Source organism: Solea senegalensis, unplaced genomic scaffold, assembly GCF_019176455.1.
Source record: "Solea senegalensis isolate Sse05_10M unplaced genomic scaffold, IFAPA_SoseM_1 scf7180000017685, whole genome shotgun sequence".
NCBI classification, from domain to species: domain Eukaryota; kingdom Metazoa; phylum Chordata; class Actinopteri; order Pleuronectiformes; family Soleidae; genus Solea; species Solea senegalensis.
In genome coordinates, this window is record NW_025322493.1 from 1 (window position 1) to 23,199 (window position 23,199).

Consider the following 23,199-nt stretch of genomic DNA (forward strand, 5'->3'; position numbering starts at 1 on the left):
CACACACACACTCACAGACACAGACACACACACACACACTCATCTCCACTGGCCTCAAGAGTAAAGTGGATCTGGTTTCTGTTCAGGTCTCTTCTGGACTCCACTCATTCTCCTGTCGTCTTCTGCCACAACGACTGTCAAGAAGGTGAAGTCAACGACACCAGCGCCACCTTCAGGATGTTTCTCTCTCAACACAGAGACAAATGTCATCATTTTTGTTTGTGTTGTGTTCAGGGAACATTCTTCTGCTGAAGAACCAGAACAAGCTGATGCTCATTGACTTTGAGTACAGCAGCTACAACTACAGGTGAGTCAGCAAAAACCTGTCTGTCACAACTACAGGTGAGTCAGCAAAAACCTGTCTGTCACAACTACAGCTGAGTCAGCACAAACCTGTCTGTCACAACTACAGCTGAGCAGCAAAAACCTGTCTGTCAAAACTACAGCTAAGTCAGCAAAAACCTGTCTGTCAAAACTATAGCTGAGTCAGCAAAAACCTGTCTGTCACAACTACAGCTGAGTCAGCACAAACCTGTCTGTCACAACTACAGCTGAGCAGCAAAAACCTGTCTGTCAAAACTACAGCTAAGTCATCACAACTTCTTCAGGATCCGTGTTTGTTTTTCAGAGGATTTGATGTTGGAAACCATTTCTGTGAATGGATGTACGACTACAATTCACAAATACATATAATGAGAATATATAAGTATTCACATTTAAGAAGCTGAAAATGACAGAAAGTAGAAAATATTCATATTGAAGAAGCTGAAAAATGACAGAAAGTAGAAAATATTCACATTTAATAATTAAAAACTGAGCGAAAGCAGAAAATGTTCACATTTAAGAAGCTGAAAAATGACAAAGTAGAAAATATTCACGTTTAAGAAGCTGAAAAATGACAGAAAGTAGAAAATATTCACATTTAAGAAGCTGAAAAATGACAGAAAGTAGAAAATATTCACATTTAAGAAGCTGAAAAATGACAGAAGGTAGAAAATATTCACATTTAAGAAGCTGAAAAATTACAGAAAGTAGAAAACATTCACATTAAAGAAGCTAAAAAATGACAGAAAGAAGACTATATTCACGTTTAAGAAACTGTAAAATGACAGAAAGTAGAACATATTCACATTTGAGAAACTAAAAAATGACAGAAAGTAGAAAATATTCACATTAAAAAACCAGAAGTAAAAATTACAGAAAGACAGAAAGTAGAAAATATTCACATTTAAGTAGACAGAAAGAAGAAAATATTCACATTTAAGAAGCTGAAAAATGACAGAAAGTAGAAAATATTCACATTTAAGAAGTTGAAAAATTACAGAAATTAGAACATATTCATATTTAAGCTGAAAAATGACAGAAAGTAGAAAATATTCATGTTTAAGAAGCTGAAAAATGACAGAAAGTAGAAAATATTCACCTTTAAGAAGCTGAAAATGACAGAAAGTAGAAAATATTCACATTTAAGAAGCTGAAAAATTTAGAAAGTAGAAAATATTCACATTTAAGAAGCTGAAAATGACAGAAAGTAGAAAATATTCACATTTAAGAAGCTGAAAAATGACAGAAAGTAGAAAATATTCACATTTAAGAAGCTGAAAATGACAGAAAGTAGAAAATATTCACATTTAAGAAGCTGAAAAATGACAGAAAGTAGAAAATATTCACATTTAAGAAGCTGAAAAATGGATCCGTGTTTGTTTTTCAGAGGATTCGATGTTGGAAACCATTTCTGTGAATGGATGTACGACTACAATTGTGATGAGTTTCCATATTTCAGAGTCAACACTGAGGCGTTTCCTGCAAAGACACAGCAGGTGAGCGTGATGACATCACAACAAACATAATAAATATTGTTGTGTTGTTGTTGTTGTTGTTGTTGTGAACCCGTGTCGTCTATGTGTAGCTTCACTTCATCGAACATTACCTGCGCGAGTTTGATGGCGACTTTGAGGAGCTGAGCGAAGAGGAACAGACGAAGCTGAAGCAGGAAATGTACCTGGAGGTCAACAGGTGAGGTCACAGGGTCAACGGTCACTAATCAACAAATAAGCAAACAAAAAAGGAAAACACAAGCGTCTCTTTGTGCTCGTAGATTCTCGCTGGCCTCTCACTTCTTCTGGGGCCTGTGGTCCATCGTCCAGGCTCAGCTCTCCACCATCCAGTTTGGATATTTGGTCAGTAAACGTTTGTTTTTCATCTCCTGTCAATCAACACGTCAGAGGATGATGATGTCATCGTCTTTGTCGCAGGATTACGCTCTGGCCAGATTTGACGCATATTTCCAGCAGAAGAAGAAAATCTGGACGGTTTAACAGACGATGGATCCAACGTCAACACTGTGCATCGCTTCACTTCCTGCTCCGAGAGAACATGCTGCCACCTGCTGGTGACCTTCCAACCCAAGTCCAAACCCTGAAAATGTGGCCGTGATGCTTAACATTTGTCCCACAATGCTTTGCGGCACTGAGTTGATGCCGTGTAAAAAACTAACTTCATCACCGCTGGGTTAAAGTGAATCAGGAGAAGGCGGAGTTTGGTGCCACTGATGTGGCTCCACCTTGTTACTAAAGGGCCGACGCCCTCGCTGCTGCGTTTACGACATGTTCTTAAATTCAGACACGGCGTCTTCACGACATTCAGTTTATTTTTGAAACAATCGTATTCTCCATGCGTTCTATTTGAGCTTAACGTAGACGATGAACTTTCATCGCGTTTTAATTTGTTCACTGTTTCACTGATCAGCTGTTTTTCCCCTCGCAGTATTCGTGAGTCGCAGTGTTTGTTGTGTGGCTAACGTTTTTCACGACATTCCAATGGAACGCAATTCACGAAACTCACGTTTCACTGAAGTTCACACTGGAAACACAACATATTCTATCTATACAAATCAAAGATTCATGTCGCCGTGTGAAAGCAGCAGGTTCTATCCCATAATCTGGGTGGCGCTGTTTCACAGACACAAATCTCCTCACTATGTCGTAGCTGGACTGAAGTAAAAACATCACAATAGGTGAATCCACGAGATTTTCCTCGACTGAACTGACACTTTCTTCGTCTTCTACCTCACCCTGTCACGCGTTTCACTAACACTTTTATGTTGCCGTCGAGTCACACTTTTTTTTATTATTGTTGTTTTTTTCATGTTGAACCACAACCTGCCACTGGGGGGCGTTGCCCTTCAGACTTGATCAAAAATGCTGTGAATGAAAACCAAGTCAGTGTTTGGTTTGTTTCTCGTAAAAAAAGAACAAACAAAGGCTGCATCCCGAACTTCTCTGTCTGCGTCCGTTACATGCTCTTCGTGTTCTCGATGCTGGAAATATGTCGTGTTCTGTAAAACTCAAGTTAATGTTTATGTGAAAAGTAAAGACGGTAACATTCGATTTAACGAAGTCCAGGCTGATTTTTTTCACAGTTTACTACATTTTTTTCTGAAGGAAAATTGTTCTGAATTGCGAGTTTTATTGAACGCGTCATTCCGTCCGTTTAAGGTTCATGGTAGTACTTTAACAAGCCTTTAGGGTTAGCTCTGCTGTGATTGGCCGATGCTAACAGCACATGTACAGCACTTTTGAAAAAAACAAAACAAATGAATCTCGACTTTGTGACTTTTGTTCGCAGTTTCACGACAAATGTCCACCGACGAGAGTAGCTCATTAACCCGATGCTAGCACCGTGTCGTTGCTAATAAACAAACGTGTTAGCTTTAATGTGACAATCAATGTGGAGGGGGTGGAGTCAAACATTCCAGTATCGCTAAAAGTTTTAAGAATCACGTTGACCAAATGTGTAACACAAATAATCTGGAGCTTGACAAATTTCACATAAATGAGAGCAGGTCATCCGGCTCCGACATGACTCCGCCCATTTTTGTTGACCAGTGTTTGTCGTACGAACACTTTTAGTTGCTGAGTGTTTCAGTGAATGACAGACTCCCTCTAGTGGCCGGAACGTTTCTCACACACACACGCACTATTTTACACTAAACTATTATTTGTTATTTATGTAACTTTTTTTTTACCCAACCAAACTTTGTATTTTTATTTTTCTCACATTGTATTTTATTTTGAAAATCTCTATACAGTGTTTACGTAACATTCTCTTAAGTGTAAAAGTCACAAAGACAAACTATCACCCAAATCTCACGATGTTTTCATGACGTCTCGCGTTGTTTGAGTTATCGCAGCCTCGATGCAGCTTCACTTTGATTCCACGATGTTTGGCTGCGAACGTTTTTCTGCTTTGATCCAAATAAAAACAACAAATAAAGAAAAAAACTAAATAAACCCGAACATGTCTGGGGTTTTTACACACACATTTTATTTGACATATTCTTGAACAGTGCGTCACTGCCCCCTCCTGGACAAACGCAGAAACCACAGGTCTAAATGGAACAAAAACATGTTTTTAAAGGATTTAGAAATGAGATTCTAAACGCAAGATTTCCCTCAAACAAGGCGAGATTTCATTAAAACATCGCATGCTTCGGATGACTGAAATCAGAAATCATCTTAATGGCGATTTCATGAGAGTTTGACTGCAAAAAGTGTGTTTGTTTAAAAACTACGATGCGCAGACATGCTCGCCCTGCAAGACCGGCTCAGGGCAGCGTGCATCTCCTGGTTGGAGATCCCTGAAGTTCAGCAATGGCTGAAGTAGAGCTGAAACAATTAATCGACAACTATTTTGATAATCGATAATCGCTTTGAAGCTTTTTTCATGATTAAAACTAGATTTCTGATTGTTTAAGCTTCTTAAATGTGAGTATTTTCTTCATTTCTTGTCTCTGGATAACAAAGAAATCATTACAAGTGAATTGTTTTGGTTTGTGGACAAAACAAGACATTTGAGATCATCATCATCATCATCATTTCCAGGTTTGACGAACAAGGTGCTCTGATAGTTTATGGACCAAACGATTAATCGATTATGAAAATCATCGTGAGTTGCAGCTCTAGGTTGAAGCCTGAGAACACTGAGAACATATATTGCCTCCATGGGCATCAACGCTGTTAAGTCACATATGCACGGCGCCCGTCACAGGACTGCCGCTGGCAGCTGTCTGTCCCTACTTTAACCCGAACCCAGCTTATCAGTTCCTTCGTTCCGGTTGTGTTCTATAGATTTAATTGCAAACTAAAACTGTTTGTGTTGTGTTGCTGATTACAGCTTGAAATGGCGATAAGGTCTTAAAATATTTTGAGAAGGTCTTGAAAAAGTCTTAGAAAGGTATTGAAATTAACATATACCCTGGAAATTACAAAAAACAAACGCAGCATGAGAAGGAAAGTGGGAGGGGCTATGTACGAGAGGAAACCCTAATGTCAGAGATTAGATTTGGATTCACTGTAGATTATTCATAATCAGCCAATGTAAAAACATGTGATCACTGTGGACACGAGCGGAGACAATGAATCTGGACGACAATCACTGTTGCACCTTAATCTGTTCTGCTTTATTTCTCTCCAGCCTTGTTTTCTTCTTTTCTCTTTTTGTAATTACATAGCATTTCACGTGGCACTTTAACCGTACTGCAATGTTTAACTGTACTGCAGTTTAACAGGCTGCTGCTATATATCATTTACATTGATCTCTACACTGACAATTGCTGCTTAACGTCTTAGGGAAGTGTGAATGTGCGTGTGTAAGTGTGTATTTAAATATTTCAATCTTTAGATCCCTGTGAAACGCTCTCTCTTTGTGTTGCACTACTTGTTGTATGTACAGCTTAATGACAATAAAAGTGATTTGATTTGATTTGATTTGAATGAATGAATGAATGAATGAATGAATGCTTCTTTACATTTCAGAAATAAAAAATATGTTCACAAATGGACAAAGTGTGTCTCTGAAAGTGATGGACATGGACCAGTGAGACGCTGGGACAAAGCATATCAGTCCAGTTTGAGAGGTTTTTGTCCTTTAATATTATTTTTGTTTTTTTGACGATTGAATTGTAGCTCCTCCTCTTTCTGTCGCAATGAAACGACATCATCTACTCATTAGAGAATATTTATCACTTTGATTGACATGATGTAGACTGTCAATCAAACTGACACTGTTGTAATTATTGTTATTATTGTTATTGGCAGAGTTCTGAACAGATGTGCAATCACAGTCCTCACCCGGTGGTGGCGGTAATGCCCCAAACCGTCTTAACCGCCATCAAACCTCAACGAAGAAGAAGAATACGCTGCACTTCACACTTCCGGGTGGATTGACGGCAGCGCGGCCATGTTTCCGGCGGTGACTGGACCGAGAGAAGCGCTGACTCACGCACTTCGTGTTAAGCTCTTATGCGTAAACCCCGTAGCTTTTGCGGCCGCGTTCGTGCGCAGCTTCACGGGCGCAAAGGACGAACGACCGCCGCCATTTGACGCTTCGCTGCTGCGCGTGCTGGTGTGTCCGCTCTCCAAGAAAGCGCTCAGGTAATTCCGCTCACGATCAGAGCCAAAATGGCGGCGTCGACCACCGTTCCAGTTTCACTCTTAACTGCGGTGAAGTGAGCAAGGGTTAACAAGAGTGAGCAAGGGTTAACAAGAGTGAGCAAGGGTTAACAAGAGTGAACAAGGGTTAACAAGAGTGAGCAAGGGTTAACTAGAGTGAGCAAGGGTGAGCAAGGGTTAAAAGAGATAGCAAGGGTTAACTAGAGTGAGCACTAATCTAATCTAACTAGAGTGAACAAGGGTTAACAAGAGTGAACAAGGGTTAACTAGAGTGAACAAGGGTTAAAAAGAGTGAGCAAGGGTTAACAAGAGTGAACAAGGGTTAACTAGAGTGAACAAGGGTTAACAAGAGTGAACAAGGGTTAACTAGAGTGAGCAAGGGTTAAAAAGAGTGAGCAAGGGTTAACTAGAGTGAGCAAGGGTTAACTAATCTAATTGAGTGAACAAGGGTTAACAAGAGTGTTAACTAAGAGTGAACAAGGGTTAAAAAGAGTGAGCAAGGGTTAAAAAGAGATAGCAAGGGTTAACTAGAGTGAACAAGGGTTAACTCTGAGTGAGCAAGGGTTAAAAAGTGAGCAAGGGTTAACAAGAGAAAAGGAAGGAGTTAAAAGAGATAGCAAGGTTAACTAGAGTGAGCAGGAGTGAGTGAGCAAGGGTTAAAAGAGAGATAGCAAAGGGGTTAACTAGAGAGCAAGGGTTAACTAATCTAATCTAACTAGAGTGAACAAGGGTTAACAAGGAACAAGGGTTAACTAAGAGTGAACAAGGGTTAAAAAGAGTGAGCAAGGGTTAACAAGAGTGAACAAGGGTTAACTAGGTGACAAGGGTTAACAAGAGTGAACAAGGGTTAACTAGAGTGAGCAAGGGTTAACTAATCTAATCTAACTAGAGTGAACAAGGGTTAACAAAGTGAACAAGGTTTAAAAGAGCAAGGGTTAACAAGAGTGAACAAGGGTTAACTAGAGTGAGCAAGGGTCTAACTAAGAACAAGGGTTAACAAGAGTGAGCAAGGGTTACTAAGAGTAAACAAGTGTTAACTAGAGTGAGCAAGGGTTAACTAATCTAATCTAACTAGAGTGAGCAAGGGTTAACTAGAGTAAGCAAAGGGTTAGAGACGGCGTGAGCAGGGTTAGTGAGCAGGGTTAGCGAGAGGGTTAGCAAGGGTTAACGAGGTGAGCAGGGTTAGCTGAGCAAGGGTTAGAGAGGGTTAACGAGAGAGTGAGCAAGGGTTACTAAGAGTGAGCAAGGGTTAACGAGCGTGAGCAAGGGTTAACGAGAGTAAGCAAAGGGTTAACGAGAGAGTGAGCAAGGGTTAACGAGAGGGTTGAGGACAATAAACGGGGTCATTGAGTCATATGCAGTGATTCAGCAGCAACTTTAACTAGCGTAAAAGAAGCTAAAGCCAAGTCCAGACCTGATTTAGTCTTTGTACAGAATTCACAATGTAGGGTATGAGGTTGGGTTTCTTTGGGTTCCAGGGTTAGAGTGTGAAAGGGAATGAGGAGCAGATGAGATGAAGGAAAGAAGGCGGAAGAATAAACAGGTCTCTAAAAGAGAAGTGTCAAAAATCCCGGGAGAAGGAAAGGAAGGGCGTAGTTTTCAGAGCAGGAAAGACGAGTAGAAAAGACTCTGAATGTGAGACCGTACGAACATCTCCAGTCAAAGGACGAACTTGGATTCTTGGGTTTAGAGCTGAAACAATTGATCGACAACTATTTGGATCGTCGATTAATCGCTTTGAAGCTTTTTTTTCATGACTAAACCAAGATTTCCGATTGTTTAAGCTTCTTAAATGTGAATATTTTCTTCATGTCTTTGCTCTGGAGAACAAAGACATCATTCAAAGTGAATTATTTTTGTTTGAGAACAAGACATTTGAGAACATCATCATTTCCAGGTTTGACAAACACTGCTCAACGTTTTCTGACATTTTATGAACCAAATGATTAATCAATTAAGCGAGAAAATAATTGCGATGAATCGATTATGAAAGTAATCGTTAGTTGCAGCTCTACTTTTTGTAATTTTACAGCTTGTTAAATGTTTCAGGAGAAACATGTGTTTGAAATGATCACAGTGATCGTACACTCTGTTTCAGATACGACGCTCAGACCAACGAGCTGATCAACGACGAGCTCGGCATCGCGTATCCCGTCATCCACGGCATTCCCAACATGATTCCCCAGGACGCGCGGCTCATCCAGAAGGAAGTGGACGCACAGTGAGTGATGAAGTCTCTGTCCATGATGGTGGGCCTGGTCCCCGTCGTGTCCCTCTGCGGTTTGTTCTTCTCTGCCGCCGTGGACGACGACTTCCCCGAGGGCTGCAGCAGCAGCAGCAGCGTGTGCTTCTACAGTCTGCTGCTGCCGCTCACCGTCCCCGTCTACGTCTTCTTCCACCTGTGGAGCTGGATGGGCCTCAAACTCTTCAGACATAACTAATGGAGCGCAGCACGTCTTTATCCACGTTACAGCTACGGCTGCTGTGACGGGAGACAACACGACATCGACTAAAGGTCAATGATGATTCTGTTTAATAACAACCATGAAAACCTCTGTGATAATCTGAATGTTGCCGTGGTAACATACAGTTGTTCAGAAATGACCTTTGACCTCATCACAGCCTGTATTTGGATGTTCAGACAACGAAAAAACAATAAAATGTATGTTCATAGAAACACTTTCTGCAGTAAATACATTTGAACTTTTGAACACACACACTGACTTATAATAAAAGTGAACTTTCACAAGAACCTGAGTGAATGTAAACATGAAACAGTTTTAAACCTGGAAACAAACCTGAGCTGAAACATCAACCATCATGGCCGCCAGCACAGACACAAACATCTGTCTCTTCACTAAAGACTCGTGTCATGAAATCTCCGTCAGTTTAAGTCTGTGATCTGTACGTCACATGATCACGTCTATATCTCTCTCAGTGACCTTCCCCTGACCTCTGTGACTTCCTGCTCTTCATGTCTCTGCCCAGCGTGAGCTTCATCAGTGGAGACTCGGGTCTGTGTGCGTGTTCGTCTCCTTTGGTCTTGAAGAAGAACGACTCGTTGAGTCTGGTCTGAACAGCTCTGACCTGCAGGTCAACACGCGCGCACGCACACACACACACACACACAGGACACACACACACTGCACACACACACACACACACACACACACACACACACACACACACACACACACACGGACACACACACACACACACACACACACACACACAGAAGGGGAGTTATAAGTTAAATGTGTTTTACACTAAACTTCACTGCTCATACCCCCCCACACACACATTGATTATATTGATTATTAATTTGCTGTAATAAACAGTGTAACCATGGTAACTAGTCACATGACATCACCTGGGTCAGGTCTAGTCTTCCTGTGTCACAAGGTGGATCACCGTCTTCGCTGGACGCTGTCGCGTCGACAGATTTGTCTTTACGCGGATCACCTGAAGACTCCGCCTTCACCTGAGACCATGGCAGAGAGGCCGGTCTCTGGTCCAGGTGGTTCCTGGTTCTGGTGGGCAGACTCAGGTCCAGGCCCAGGTGGTTCCTGGTTCTGGTGGGCAGACTGAGGTCCAGCGGCGTGACTTTTTGCACGGCTCCACGTGTTTGGCAGAAGAGGAGATACGAGGAGAGTCGGGGGGTGAACAAGTTCTCCGTCTGTGTGGTCACGTGACGAAGAGGTGAAGGTCCACCTGACCGTCGCTTTGACGGACAGCACTGCGTCTGTGAGTCCGTCACATCCGGGGGGGTGGAGCTTGCCGCCAGTGGATCTGGTCTTCTCACCCGTGTGAGTTTTGACTCTGTGAATCTTTGGAAAGACAAAGATTCTGTCTTCTGCAGCGTGAAGACCGGGCTCTGATCTTCGTCCTGAAGACACGTGCGTGACCTTTCCTGACCTTCAGGGGAGTGCAGCTCTGTGATTGGCTGCCTGAAGATCTTCTGCGTGATGAAGAGGTCCTGACTGTTGACGTCATCGTCGCTGACCTGTGCTTGACCCCGGCTGCTTCCAGGTGATGAGGAGACAAACGTGGGACGTTTGATTGGGACGTGACCTGCTGACAAATCAAACACCACCTTCTTCTTCTTCTTCTTCTTCTTCTGTGATTCTTTACTGCAGAGAGCAGAGTTTTTTACTTTCTGCTGCGTCAAGAACAAACAGTCGTTTAAACCATGAGCCGGTTTCTTTTCTTTCTGCTCCACCATCACATCTCTCACTCTGTTGTCGTCGTTGTCGTCCTTCTTCTTCTTCTTCTTCTTCGTCTTCTGCTGCTGCTTCTTCTTCTTCTTCCAGGATTTCCAGAAGAAATCTCTCTCCTCAAAGTCGCTCATGAGTAAAGTCCTGAACATGACAACAACGTGAGTAAACAGGAGTAAGAATAAGGTCCTCCCTCTTCATTCCAACATTTAAATACTGAATGAATCCATTATTAAACCAATCAGCAACTATTCAGTTTAAGTTACTTTTTAAGAATTCAAACCAGTTTTGTCAATTTTTCAGCTTCTTAAATATGAATATTTTCTACTTTCTGTCATTTTTCATCAATTCCAGAGTTTGACAAACACTGATCAATATTTTTTACACATTCTATGAACCAAACCAAGTCATTGATTAAAGTGAAAATGATCAACAGTTTAATCGATGATGAAAATAATCCCTGAAATAATCCTTATATATAAAGACATTTTATTATTATAGGTTATTTTATCATGTCCGCATAAATTAACAAAATAGAGCCCATAATCAGAGGAAAGTGATGTCAAAGCAAAGCAATATATTATATTTTGCATATCTCAGTATCATTGTATGCGCTGACTCATCTTGAGCGCCCCCTGCTGCTGAGAACAAGCAAGGACACAAGGAAACACAGATTTATCCACTTCACAAAAGACTCATGTAACAAAAATCTACGTCAGTCTAAGTCTACGACATCTCAGTCACATGATCAAGTCTTTATCTCATTGTGAACATTTATAAACCACTCACTCACTCTCCCAGACACACACACACACACACTCACTCTCCTGCACCAAAGTCCAGAGAGAAAAAGAGTGGCTTTCAGGAGTTGTTGATCCACTGCTGCCTCCATCACTAAGTTCAAATGTCTTATTTTGTCACTTCACTGTTTGAAATCTGACGTTCAGATTGACCTCAGTGACACAACATGACCACACGAGGCAGCAGAGGACCAGCAGCTAAAATCACTGATTTTCTTTATGGGCTTTGGTGTGGGAGAGTGAGTGGTTTACAAACGTCTAAAGACGTGATCATGTGACGGAGACATAGTAAATGTCTTGTCTTTTCTGTTTCTCAGCAGCAGAGGGCGCTCACTCCAAAGTCATATGTAATAAAGCGTAAGACAAGCACAAAAGCTGAAACCGTCCCTTTATCGTGAAGTCCAGGCAGTGTGTGAGACACATGAGGACAGGTGAGACAATTACTGACATGTAATTATCATCAAACATGAAAGGTCTCTGTCACAATTCTTGTTTAATTTAGTTCATTCATTCATTCATTCATAAAAGAGCAACCTTTTAACTTTTCAAAACTTCTGAAACAGACAAAAACAAAAAGATTTGTAGATAAAAGGGTTTAAAAACGAGTTAGCTTAGTTCTCTGACTTGCTTGTTTTCGCGCCACCCGCACAGAAAAGTCTCACTTTAAACATGAACGTGTTCTGAAACAAAAAGAGAGACAAACACGCAGAGTTTTACCTGAGTCACGTGAAACCAGAGGGAAACTTCAGAGACTCTGTTGATGCCGCCGCCGCCGCCGCTGCTGCTGCGTTCACGTGCTATGTATATGTATATATGTATAGATATATATATATCTATACATATATGTATCTCTGTATATGCATATATATATATATATACAAAAATATAAGTGTGTGTGTGTGTGAATTCACGTGACAAATCAACACCAATCACCGAATTAAGAAAATAATTAGATTATCACGTTTCATTGTGTTGTGTTTCGCGATGTCTTTCCCGTGACGTAACTTCCGCTGCCGCGAACCCAAACAAAGCAGCAGACTTAGCCTAGCCTAGCCTAGCTTAGCTGCTGAAGCTCGCGCGTGTCTTTTTTATTCTTTATTCCTTTTTCCCTCGGTGACGAGTTTTGTTTTTTGTTTCTGTGAGCGGATTAAAGTTCGTCACACGCGGAGACAGAGGATGAAGGTAAAACTGTGTAAAACTCTGCAAGTCTACGTTGTTATGAATAACGTTAGCCTAGCGTGTATTATCTTCGCTGTGAAGCCTCTGACGTGTTGTGATATCGCAACAGTAAAACCTTTTAAAATATTATGTCAGGAAATTCACACATGATGTACGCATAATACAGTGTTATTATACGATTATTTCGATGAATCGATGACTTGTTTATCAATCGGCAATTACTTAAAAAAATAAAATAAACACTCATCGAGTTATCTCGATTGGTGGCAATTAATTGTAATATTATTAATAAATAATAATATTAGTAAATAGTATTTGATTAACCGTGATCAGGAAGTTGTCATTAACATTGATTTTCTTTTAAGAAGCTAAAAATCACAGCACATTGTTTTGTTTTTTAAATAATTCAAAACAAATGATCAATTATCAAAACTAATTGGCAGTTAATTTTCTAATCAATGAATCATTTCGTCACTCGTATATGAGTGATAATATAATATTATTTATTATATCATGTTCCAGGTTTCATGGGCTGTAGCTCTGGTTCAGGGGCTGTTGGGCTGTAGTTGCTGTAAGTGACCAGCAGATGGGGCCACTTAGATTTTGGAGTACAAGAAGCACGTAAAGGCATCATCATCATCATCACTGGGATCCAGTGAAGCACGTGGGTATTCATAGATTCAGGTCCTGCAGTGTCTTTGACTGACGAGGAGGATTGTCTCCTCTCCTCTCTCCTCTCTCCTCTGCTCTCCTCTCGTCGACTCCCCTCGTCTCCTCTCTCCGTAGCAGCAGGAGTTGCAGGTGAGATGATGCAGCAGCTGCAGGCAGACAGTGATGAGCGAGGATGGGATTAAACCGTCTTTGTTGGCAGGACCTCGGGGTTTGTGTGCCGCGCTCATCTCCTGCTGCTTTGTCTTGACTCCTGACACTGAGCGGTGGGTTCACGCACGCGCACGCACGCACACACACACACACACGCACACGTGCGCACACACACACACACTTTGTTTCAGCTCAAATGAAACTGACTGATTTTGTCCTTCATGGTCTCGACAGCTGAGGTCAGTGTAGTCTCAGGCTCTCAGGCTTCATCTGTGTCCTCTCTATCACCTGTCACAGGGCCACTGCTGCCTCGTGTAGTCACCTCTGGACTTTGGTGTGGGACAGTGAGTCTGTCCAACAGTGAGTCTTAGCTGAGTCTTTTTTCAGCACAGGGGGCGCTGTGACTGCGTGACAAAACCTGAAGTCTGTGAGAGGAGATGTAATTTTTCTACTTTCTAAATCAGTTTTCATCATAATCATCAAATATGAATGAAAAAAAAGAATTATTTTCAATATATTTCATGCAAACTGGATTATTTTTGGTTTGATTATTAAAGCCTGGTATATGTGAAAGATTTAGACATATATATATACACATGTATGTGTGTGTGTGTGTAAATGGGTGTCAATAAGCACATGTTTGTGCGTAGATGTGTTAGTGTATGTGTGTTTTCAATAGACTGAAAATCAAAGAAATTAAGAACACTCAGAAAAGCTCAACCTGGCAGAAATGTTGTTCACGAGAAAAGGGCAAAAAGTGTGTGTCGGTGTGGGGTTGAAGGGTTAATGATGAGCTGTGGTCTGTGTTGTGTTCAAGGACATGGACACTCAGGAGTTTTATCTTTCATCACAAGTACATCATCTAGGGCTCATTTTGTTGACTGTGATTTCATCCTTTCATCCTCAGCAGTTCACTGATTCATTTCCCTACGCTAGAGTCGAACAAACCTGAGTGGTATTTTTTTAATAGAAGTCACAGACAAAGACACATGTTCAGTCTCACTGGAGCAAAAGTCCATCATCAGTCATGGGTTTGTTTTTGTTCTTCTGTCGCGGTGGAACGGTTCCGTTTGTTTGTGTTTCCATTAGGAATCGTACCAAACCAAAATAAGTAGCCTCATCCGTTCCTTTGGTTCCTTTTTTAAATGAATAAATGGAGGTAGATGTCGTCTCATTTTTTCTGTATACTTAAAAACTGCTTTGCTCGTTTCCACAAAGAATGCGTCTTCTTCTGCATGACCTGTACGTTGGCGTCTTTGGTCAGACACTTGTTCCTGTTGGTTAGAAACCGAATTCTTTTGGTCAAAGCCTCTTTCTGTCTCGTCAGAGACTTTATCTGTTTTGTCAGCAACTCATAGTCTTTGTTTCTGGATTGGTTTTCTTCTGTCAGAGATTCATTCTCTTTGGTCAAAGACTGATTTTCTTTGGTTAAAGAATCATTTTTTTTGGTTAAAGATTCATTTTCCTTGGTTAAAGATTGGTTCCCTTGGGTCGAAAATTCATTTTCTTTGGTCAAAGATTCATTTTCTTTGGTCAAAGATTCATTTTTTTTGGTTAAAGATTCATTTTCTTTGGTAAAAAATTCATTCTCTTTGGTTAAAGATTCATTTTCTTTTGTTAAAGATTCATTTTCTTTGGTTAAAAATTCATTCTCTTTGGTTAAAGATTCATTTTCTTTGGTTAAAAATTCATTCTCTTTGGTTAAGGATTCATTTTCTTTGGTTAAAAAATGGTTGGCTTTGGTTAAGGATTCATTTTCTGTCACTATAGATTTGCATTCTTTGGTCAAAGACTGGTTCTTTTTGGTCAAAGATTCCTTTTCAGTCGTCAGGGATTCGTTCTCTTTGATCAGAGACTCATCTTTTTTGTTCAGAGACTCGTTCTCTTTTGTCAGAGACTTGTTCTTGTTGGACAGAGACTCGTTCTCTTTTGTCAGAGACTTGTTCTTGTTGGACAGAGACTCGTTCTCTTTTGTCAGAGACTTGTTCTTGTTGGACAGAGACTCGTTCTCTTTTGTCAGAGACTTCGTTCTTGTTGGACAGAGACTCGTTCTCTTTTGTCAGAGACTCGTTCTTGTTGGACAGAGACTCGTTCTCTTTTGTCAGAGACTCGTTCTTGTTGGACAGAGACTCGTTCCTTTTCATCAGAAACACATTCTTTTTGGTCAGAGACTCATTTTCCTTTTCCAGAGACTTGTATCTTTTGGTCAGAAACTCGTTCCTTTTGGTCAGACACTCATTACTTTTGTTGAGTGACTCCATCTCTCTTGTCAGAGATTCGTTCTTCTTGGTTAGAGACTCGTTGTTTTTGCTCTGAGGCTGGAACCTTCTGAACAAAAACTCGTTCCTTTTGGCTAGGGACTCGTTCTCTTTGCTTACAGACTCCATCTTTCTGGTCAAGGAGTCGTACATTTTGGTCACGGCCTCGTTCTTCTTGATCTCTGCCTGCAGCTGCAGTCTGTAAGTGGGCTCCTTCTCAAGCTTGTCAGTCAGACACTTGTTCTTCTTCTTCTCTTCCTCCAGTTCATCAGAGAGCCTCTTGGTGTGTGCCCTCAGGTTGTTGATCCGCTTCTCTGTGAGTTTGTCGGAAAGCTCAAGCTCCTCCCTCAGACTGATGAGCTGCAGCTGCGGGACGTCCTTCAGTTCCCACAGCTCTGTCTCTAAGTGGTCCACTCCACTGTCCACATTGTCCACCAGCTTGTACAGGTGCTTCAACAACAGCTTGATTTCGCAGTCCCCCGTTGTCTCCATGGTTGTTCTTCTGTGGTGTTCTACAGTGACTGGGACTCGTCATGTTCTTCTCTTTGTTCCTTTGATGGGACCGTGATGATGTCAAACATTTGATGTGTTGATGACACCGTGCCAATGTCATGACTTTAGTTCTGGTTCTTAGGAAGTTGCCATGACAACCACTGGGGGTGGGTTGTATACCAGTGAGATAAACACATGGTGGTCTTCTGTGGCAAGCTTATATCCACGATGTTGCATTACTTTTCCAAAACTGTCTGTCCGTCTGTCCACATTTGCACTCGCCAAGATGACCAACAGAGGCCGATAGAGGCTTATTGTGTGAATGAGGTGAAGTCTGCCGTCTCTGCAGATAACTGCACACACAGCTTCACCACTGTCACGTTGATGAGTTGTGAATGTCGAATCAGGAGTTGTTGATCCACTGCAGCCTCCATCAGTAACTTCAAATGCCTTCATTTGACACTTCAGTGACACAAAGTGACCACACGAGGCAGCAGAGGAGCAGCTGCTCCTGTGACAGCTGTGCACCTTTTTGAAGAAGCAACACAAACATAAGAGACAAAGAATACACACAGCACTATACTAACCAATCATAAATCAAACCTTGCTGTCATTTCACTGAACACATGCATGTCAACATTAGAGCATCATCTGCACGTGCTCTTCCTCCATGTTGCAGGTTCGTCTCCTCGTGAAGACCACTCCTCTCGGTCAGGGTTTATTCCGTTGTTCGGTCACTGTTCTCACGCGTGGTCTGTGAAAGTGACATCTCCTCTTTCTCTGTATGTGGAAACATGCGGCGGCTTCTCTGCAGCGGGCCTGTAACCAACCAAAGAAATCCTTGGTCAACTGAAGTCCTGACAATTCCCTGACTAATTATACATCTGCGCAATATCATAGCCCATGATTTCCCAAAATATACAATGTCCACTCTTGATATCAACACAAGACGTTTGATAGTGAAAACCAGGGGCCTGTTACCTGTGAAACAGGTGCTCTGAAAACAGTTGACTTGCACTGTCGCAAAATCTGGAGCCATGGAGCTAAAGTCACTCATTTTCTCTGTGGACTTAACTGTGAGAGGGTGACAGGGTGAGAGGGTGTGTGTGGTTTACACACCTCTGTGTAACACTGATCAGTCATTCAGTGTTCATGATTCTTCTTCTCTTTAATACCAATATGTGTCTGTGCATGACTGTGTGTGTGTGTCTGTGCATGACTGTGTGCGTGTGTCTGTGTGTGACTGTGTGACTGTCTGTGCATGACTGTGTGTGTGACTGTGTCTGTGTGTGACTATGCGCGGACTGTGTGTGTGTGTCTGTGCATGACTGTGTGTCTGCGTGTGACTGTGAATGTGTGTGACTGTGTGTGTGACTGTGTGACTGTCTGTGTGACTGTCTGCATGACTGTGTGTGTGTGTGTGTGTCTGTGTGTGACTGTGTATGCTGTGTGCGTGTGACTGTGTGACTGTCTGTGCATGACTGTGTGTGACTGTGTGACTGTCTGTGCATGACTGTGTCTGTACTGTGTCTGTGTCTGCGTGTGTGTCTGTGTGTGACTGTGTGACTGTCTGTGCATGACTGTGTGTGTGTGTGACTGTGTGTGTGACTGTCTGTGCATGACTGTGTGTGTGTGTGTGATTTGTGTCTGTGTGTGACTATGACTGTGTGTGTGTGTCTGTGCATGACTGTGTGTGTGCGCTGCGATGTGACTGTGACTGTGTCTGTGTCTGTGTGACTGTGTGTGTGTGACTGTCTGTGTGTGTGACTGTGTGACTGTCTGTGCATGACTGTGTCTGTGTGTGACTGTGTGTGTGTGTGTGTGTGTGTGTGACTGTGCTGTGTGTGTGACTGTGTCTGTGTGTGACTATCTGTGCATGACTGTGTGTGTGTGACTGTGTGTGTGTGTCTGTGTGTGACTGTGTGACTGTCTGTGCATGACTGTGTGTGTGTGTCTGTGTGTGACTGTGTGTGTGTGTGTGACTGTGTGTGTGACTGTGTCTGTGTGATTTGTGTGTGTGAATGTGTGACTGTCTGTGCATGACTGTGTGTGTGTGACTGTGTCTGTGTGTGACTATGACTGTGTGTGTGTGTCTTTGCATGACTGTGTGTGTCATGTGACTGTGTCTGTGACTGTGTGTGTGTGTGACTGTGTGAGTGTGTGACTGTGTCTGTGACTGTGACTGTGTGTGACTATCTTGACTGTGTGTGTGTGTCATGATGACTGTGTGCGGTGTCTGTGTGTGTCTGTGCGACTGTGTGTGTGTGTGTGTGTGTGTGTGTGTGTGACTGTGTCTGTGCGTGACTGTGTCTGTGCATGACTGTGTGTGACTGTCTGTGTCTGTGTGTGACTGTGTCTGTGCGTGACTGTGTGTGTGTGTTCAGCATGACTGTGATAGATGCCTGTGCGTGACGTGTGTGTGACTGTGTGACTGTCTGTGCGCGGACTTGTATGTGTGTGTGACTATGCGTGACTGTGTGTGTGTGTGACTGTGTCGCAATGGCATTGACTGTAGTGTGTGTGACTGTGTTCAGCGCGTGACTGTGTGCGTGTGTCTGTGCATGACTGTGTGTGTGTGTGACTGTTCTGTGTGTGACTGTCTGTGCGTGTGTGTGTGTGTCTGACTGTGACTGCGTGGTGTCTGTGTTGTCTGTGACGTGTGTGTGACTGTGTGACTGTCTGTGCGTGACTGTGTCTGTGTGACTGGCGCGCGACTGTGTGTGTGTGTGACTGTGTGTCTGTGCATGACTGTGTGTGTGTGTGTGTGACTATGCGTGACGGTATGTGTGTGTGACTGTGTGTCTGTGCATGACTGTGTGTGTGTGTGTGTGACTGTGTGTGTGTGACTATGCGTGACTGTGTGTGTGTGGCTGTGGCTGTGTGTGACTGTGTGTGTGTCTGTGCATGACTGTGTGTGTGTGTGTGACTGTCTGTGCGCTATTGACTGTGCGTGTGTCTGTGCATGACTGTGTGTGTGGACTGTGTCTGTGCGTGACTCTGTGTGTGTGTGGACTGTGTGTGTGTGTGTTTCTGTGTGTGTGTCTGTGTGTGACTGTCTGTGTGTCTGTGCATGACTGTCTCAATGTAAGTGACTGTGACTTTGTGTTTGTGCATTGACTCTGTGTATGACTGTGTGACTGTGTCTGTGCATGACTGTCTGCGTGTGACTGTGTGTGTGTGTGTGTGTGACTGTGTGACTGTCTGTGTGTGACTATGACTGTGTGTGACTGTGATCAGTGACTGTGTGTCTGTGCATGACTGTGTGTGTGTGTGTGTGTGTGTGTGTGTGTGTGTGACTATGACTGTGTGTGTGTGTGTGTGACTGTGTGACTGTGGCTGTATTTGACTGTGGCTGTGACTGTGTGTGTGTCTGTGCATGACTGTGCATGACTGTGTGTGTGACTGTTCAGCGCTTTGTGAGCGCTGGTTATGCATGACTGTGTGTGTGACTGTATTTGCGTGACTGTGTTTGTGCGCGGGCTGTGTGTGTGACTGTGTGCGGACTGTGTCTGTGTGTGTGTGACTGTCTGTGTGTCTGTGCATGACTGTTGTGCGCGGAGTGTGACTGTGTTTGAAGCGCGGACTGTGTGTATGACTGTGTGTGTGTGTCTGTGTTTGTGTGACTGTGTCTCTGTGCGTGTGTGTGTGTGTGTGTGTCTCAAGGTCAAGTTCTCTCCTTTATAACCTCTGACCCCATTAACACATCTCTATCATCTGTTGCTTTCATGACTCTTTTAAAGAAGCCACAGTGACCCCCAAAAAACCATCCTCTAATCATCTGAAGTAAATAACTACAGACCTGTCTCTCTTCTTCCTTTTCTTTCCAAAACTCTGGAGCGTGCTTTCTTTAACCAGACCTGATCATCACCCACCACAGACAGACCATCAACCTCCACAGACAGATCATCAACTCCACAGACAACCATCACCCTCCACAGACAGATCATCATCAACCTCACACAGACAGATCATCAACCTCCACAGACAGATCATCAACCTCCACAGACAGACCATCACCCCACAGACAGATCATCAACCTCCACAGACAGACCATCACCCTCCACAGACAGACCATCACCCTCCACAGACCTGACCATCACCCACCACAGAGCAGATCATCACCCGCCGCAGACCACAGACCTGACCCTCCATCACCCTCCACAGACAGACCATCACCCTCCACAGACCTGACCATCACCCACCTCCACCACAGACAGACCATCACCCTCCACAGACCTGACCATCACCCCCTCATACTGATGGAACCTGGGTGTGACACTTGACGACCATCTCTCCCTCACTGCCAACATTGATGCAATAGCTCCATCTTGCAGATGCATGTTGCACAACATCAGAAGGATACAACCTCTTCTAACCCAGAAGGCGGCACAGGTCCTGGTCCTGGTCCAGGTCCAGGTCCTGCATGTGCCATATGACCTCTGCAGCTCATCCAGAACGCAGCAGCTCGACTGGTCTTCAACTTACCGACGTTCTCTCACACTACACCGCTCCTCCGCTCCCTTCACTCACTTCCTGTAGCTGTTCACATCCGCTTCAAGACTCTAGTGCTCCTGTCTACATCCAGGACATCATCAAAACCTACACCCCGGCCCGCCCACTCCGCTCTGCATCGGCAAACCTTGCTGCCCCCTCACTGAGAGGATCGCAGAGGCGTTCACGGTCCTGACATCAGACAGCACAAAGCCTCCACATCTGTTTCCACTTGACCTCGACTAAGACGACAACGACAAAAAAATGCATCACACTTATGACGAACACTTTGGAGTTTGTCTTTGAGTTTGTCTTTGGATAAAAGCGTCTTCTCAATGACATGTCTGTGTGTGTGTGTGTGTGTGTCTCCATGTCCAGCAGTGGTCAGTACTGTGGTTGGTCAGTGGTGGACTGCGACCACCAGCTGCAGCTCATGAGTCTCTCTGGATCCAGTGGCACGCAGGAGCGAGGCAGCGCAGTACATCACTGTGAACAGAGGCGGCGCTCCAGCGACCGCTCACGTGACTCCTCCCACGAGAGAGGAGAGAGTCAGCTGACGCCGTGTATCAGAAATGTCATGTCCCCCACTCAGCAGCATGGTGAGGATGAAAGACTTACCTCACTGTCGCCTTGGTAACGCTCAAAGCTGTCTACATTCAGCCGTCACAGTCCTGACAGATGTCCTGTTTCCTCCACATGAGGGTTGTGGGCGGTGCTAATCTCATCCGACATATGGCGAGGGGCGGAGTAACACCCTGACTGACATATCGCCAGTCCATAGTTAGACAGTCAAGAGTTACAGTAAAGAGACGACCACGTAACGACAGGACTCTCACAGAAGAGTTACAAACTAAAAGAAGGCTCCGCCCACTACATTTAAGAATAAAACATTTTTTTACGTTAATGACAGAATCATCTAAGAATGATGGAAGCTTATACGAAAGTCTGACACCTGCTCTGCCTCCTCGTCCTCAGACCGTCAGCGTGGTGATGGAGGCTCCTCCTCTCCATCGTCCAGTCCACGCCCTCCCACAGTTTCTGTGGTCAGGGGACAAAGTCCTCGGGTGCCGGGCGTCTCTGGAGTGGACGTGAGCTGCATGTCTGAGGCGAGCAGTAAAGATGGACATCGCGGCGCAGCACGGAGCACAGACAGAGTCACTCTGATTGTAGACAACACCAGATTTGTGGTGGATCCCACCATTTTCACCGCTCAGCCCAACACCATGCTGGGCAGGTAAGCAGTGTTTCACACTCACTCTGGCTATGAGCGCCCCCTGCAGCTGCTGCTGAGGACCACACACACAGAGGCTCAGTCTCAGTGAAAAAATGTAACTAAAGACATGTAAAATAAAATCTGCGTCAGTTTAAGTGTGTGATGTCTACATCACATGATCACGTCTTTATCTCACTGTCACACAGAACTCACTCTCCCACACCAAAGTCCAGAGAGAAAACCACAGCAGCTGCTGGTCCTCTGCTGCCTCGTGTGGTCACTTTGTGTCACTGAGGTCAATCTGAACGTCGGATTTCAAACACAGAAGTGACAAAATAAGAAGGTGATGACTAAGGCAGCAGTGGATCACTGATGTTCTCTGTGGACTTTGGTGTGGGAGAGTGAGTGAGTGTGTGTGTGTGTGTGTGGGAGAGTGAATGACAGGCAATGCTGTGTTTGTGTTTTCATGTCAGGATGTTTGGTTCTGGGCGAGACAACAACTTTACTCGCTCTAATGAGAAAGGAGAGTTTGATGTGGCGGACGGCATCAGCTCCACCGTCTTCAGAGCTGTGCTGGTGAGGAAACCCCTGTCTGTCTGTCTGTCTGTCTGTCTGTGTGTGTGTCTGTCTGTGTGTGTGAAACAGTGTGCTTCTAAAGTCTCAGTCATTTATCCTCCTCATGAGGGTCATGAAAAACATGAGCAGCAGAGGGCGCTGAATGTTTCCTCCATCACACACTCAGAGACGCTGACAGTGAGTCATGTGACGCTGCAGAGAGTGAGTGTCACGTGACTCTGTCATCAGCATCAATAATGGCGTCTTGTTTTTCTGTCTTGTGCATGTGTTTGCATGTAAACACATTCAGCTGCTGATTTATGACTGCTCTGTGTGTATGTGTGTGTGTCTGCGTCTGCGTGTGTGTGTGTGTGTGTGTGTGTGTGTGTGTGTGTGTGTGTGTGTGTGTGTGTGTGTGTGTGTGTGTGTCGTCGTCTGCGTGTGTGTGTGTGTGTGTGTGTGTGTGTGTGTGTGAGAGAGTTAAAATGACAGGATTACTACAAGTCGGGGATAATCCGTTGTCCTGATGGTTTTTCCATTCCTGAACTGCGGGAGGCGTGTGACTACTTCTGCATCTCCTTCAACTCCAGCACCATCAAGTGCAGAGACCTCAGTGAGTTCACCACACTCTCTACTATATACACCACACTCTCTACTATATACTATACACGCTCTACTATATACTATACACACTCTACTATATACTATACACGCTCTACTATA

The 23,199-nt window shown here is 43.7% G+C and overlaps 4 protein-coding genes and 1 long non-coding RNA gene across 6 annotated transcripts; 4 read left to right on the forward strand and 1 right to left on the reverse strand.

Annotated features, from left to right (window-relative positions):
* Nucleotides 1-12: 12 nt before the first annotated feature.
* On the forward strand, nt 13-3,389 carry LOC122764818 (choline kinase alpha-like; the record flags this gene model as incomplete). The annotated part of the gene is made up of 6 exons (XM_044018765.1): nt 13-145; nt 235-307; nt 1,712-1,820; nt 1,910-2,016; nt 2,099-2,180; nt 2,256-3,389. Coding segments are annotated over 6 exons (567 nt in total), but the record flags the coding sequence as incomplete, so codon positions are not given.
* A 2,816-nt stretch (nt 3,390-6,205) lies between these two features.
* zgc:162634 (uncharacterized protein LOC555881 homolog) lies at nt 6,206-9,131 on the forward strand. The gene is made up of 2 exons (XM_044018762.1): nt 6,206-6,434; nt 8,551-9,131. Exons 1-2 carry the CDS (start codon nt 6,241-6,243, stop codon nt 8,675-8,677), a joined length of 321 nt encoding a protein of 106 aa, XP_043874697.1. The 5' UTR covers nt 6,206-6,240; the 3' UTR covers nt 8,678-9,131.
* Nucleotides 7,222-7,563, forward strand: LOC122764816. The gene is made up of 2 exons (XR_006359889.1): nt 7,222-7,269; nt 7,454-7,563. It is a non-coding gene; the product is annotated as an uncharacterized LOC122764816 (long non-coding RNA).
* Nucleotides 8,969-12,242, reverse strand: si:ch211-176l24.4. Of its 2 annotated transcripts, XM_044018761.1 has the most exons (3): nt 12,184-12,242; nt 9,823-10,810; nt 8,969-9,539 (listed from the first exon to the last, which is right to left on the reverse strand). In XM_044018761.1, the coding sequence occupies exons 2-3, from the start codon at nt 10,798-10,800 to the stop codon at nt 9,387-9,389; spliced, it is 1,131 nt and encodes a 376-aa protein (XP_043874696.1). In that variant the 5' UTR covers nt 10,801-10,810; nt 12,184-12,242; the 3' UTR covers nt 8,969-9,386. The 2 variants fall into 2 exon arrangements, with proteins under 2 accessions (XP_043874696.1, XP_043874695.1); XM_044018760.1 differs by lacking the exon at nt 12,184-12,242 and having other exon boundaries at nt 9,823-10,982.
* Nucleotides 12,243-13,245: 1,003 nt separating this feature from the next.
* btbd10a (BTB (POZ) domain containing 10a) lies at nt 13,246-23,093 on the forward strand (the record flags this gene model as incomplete). The annotated part of the gene is made up of 7 exons (XM_044018763.1): nt 13,246-13,309; nt 13,432-13,446; nt 13,517-13,580; nt 21,087-21,307; nt 21,684-21,942; nt 22,395-22,497; nt 22,969-23,093. Coding segments are annotated over exons 4-7 (653 nt in total), but the record flags the coding sequence as incomplete, so codon positions are not given.
* Between the last annotated feature and the right edge of the window lie 106 nt (nt 23,094-23,199).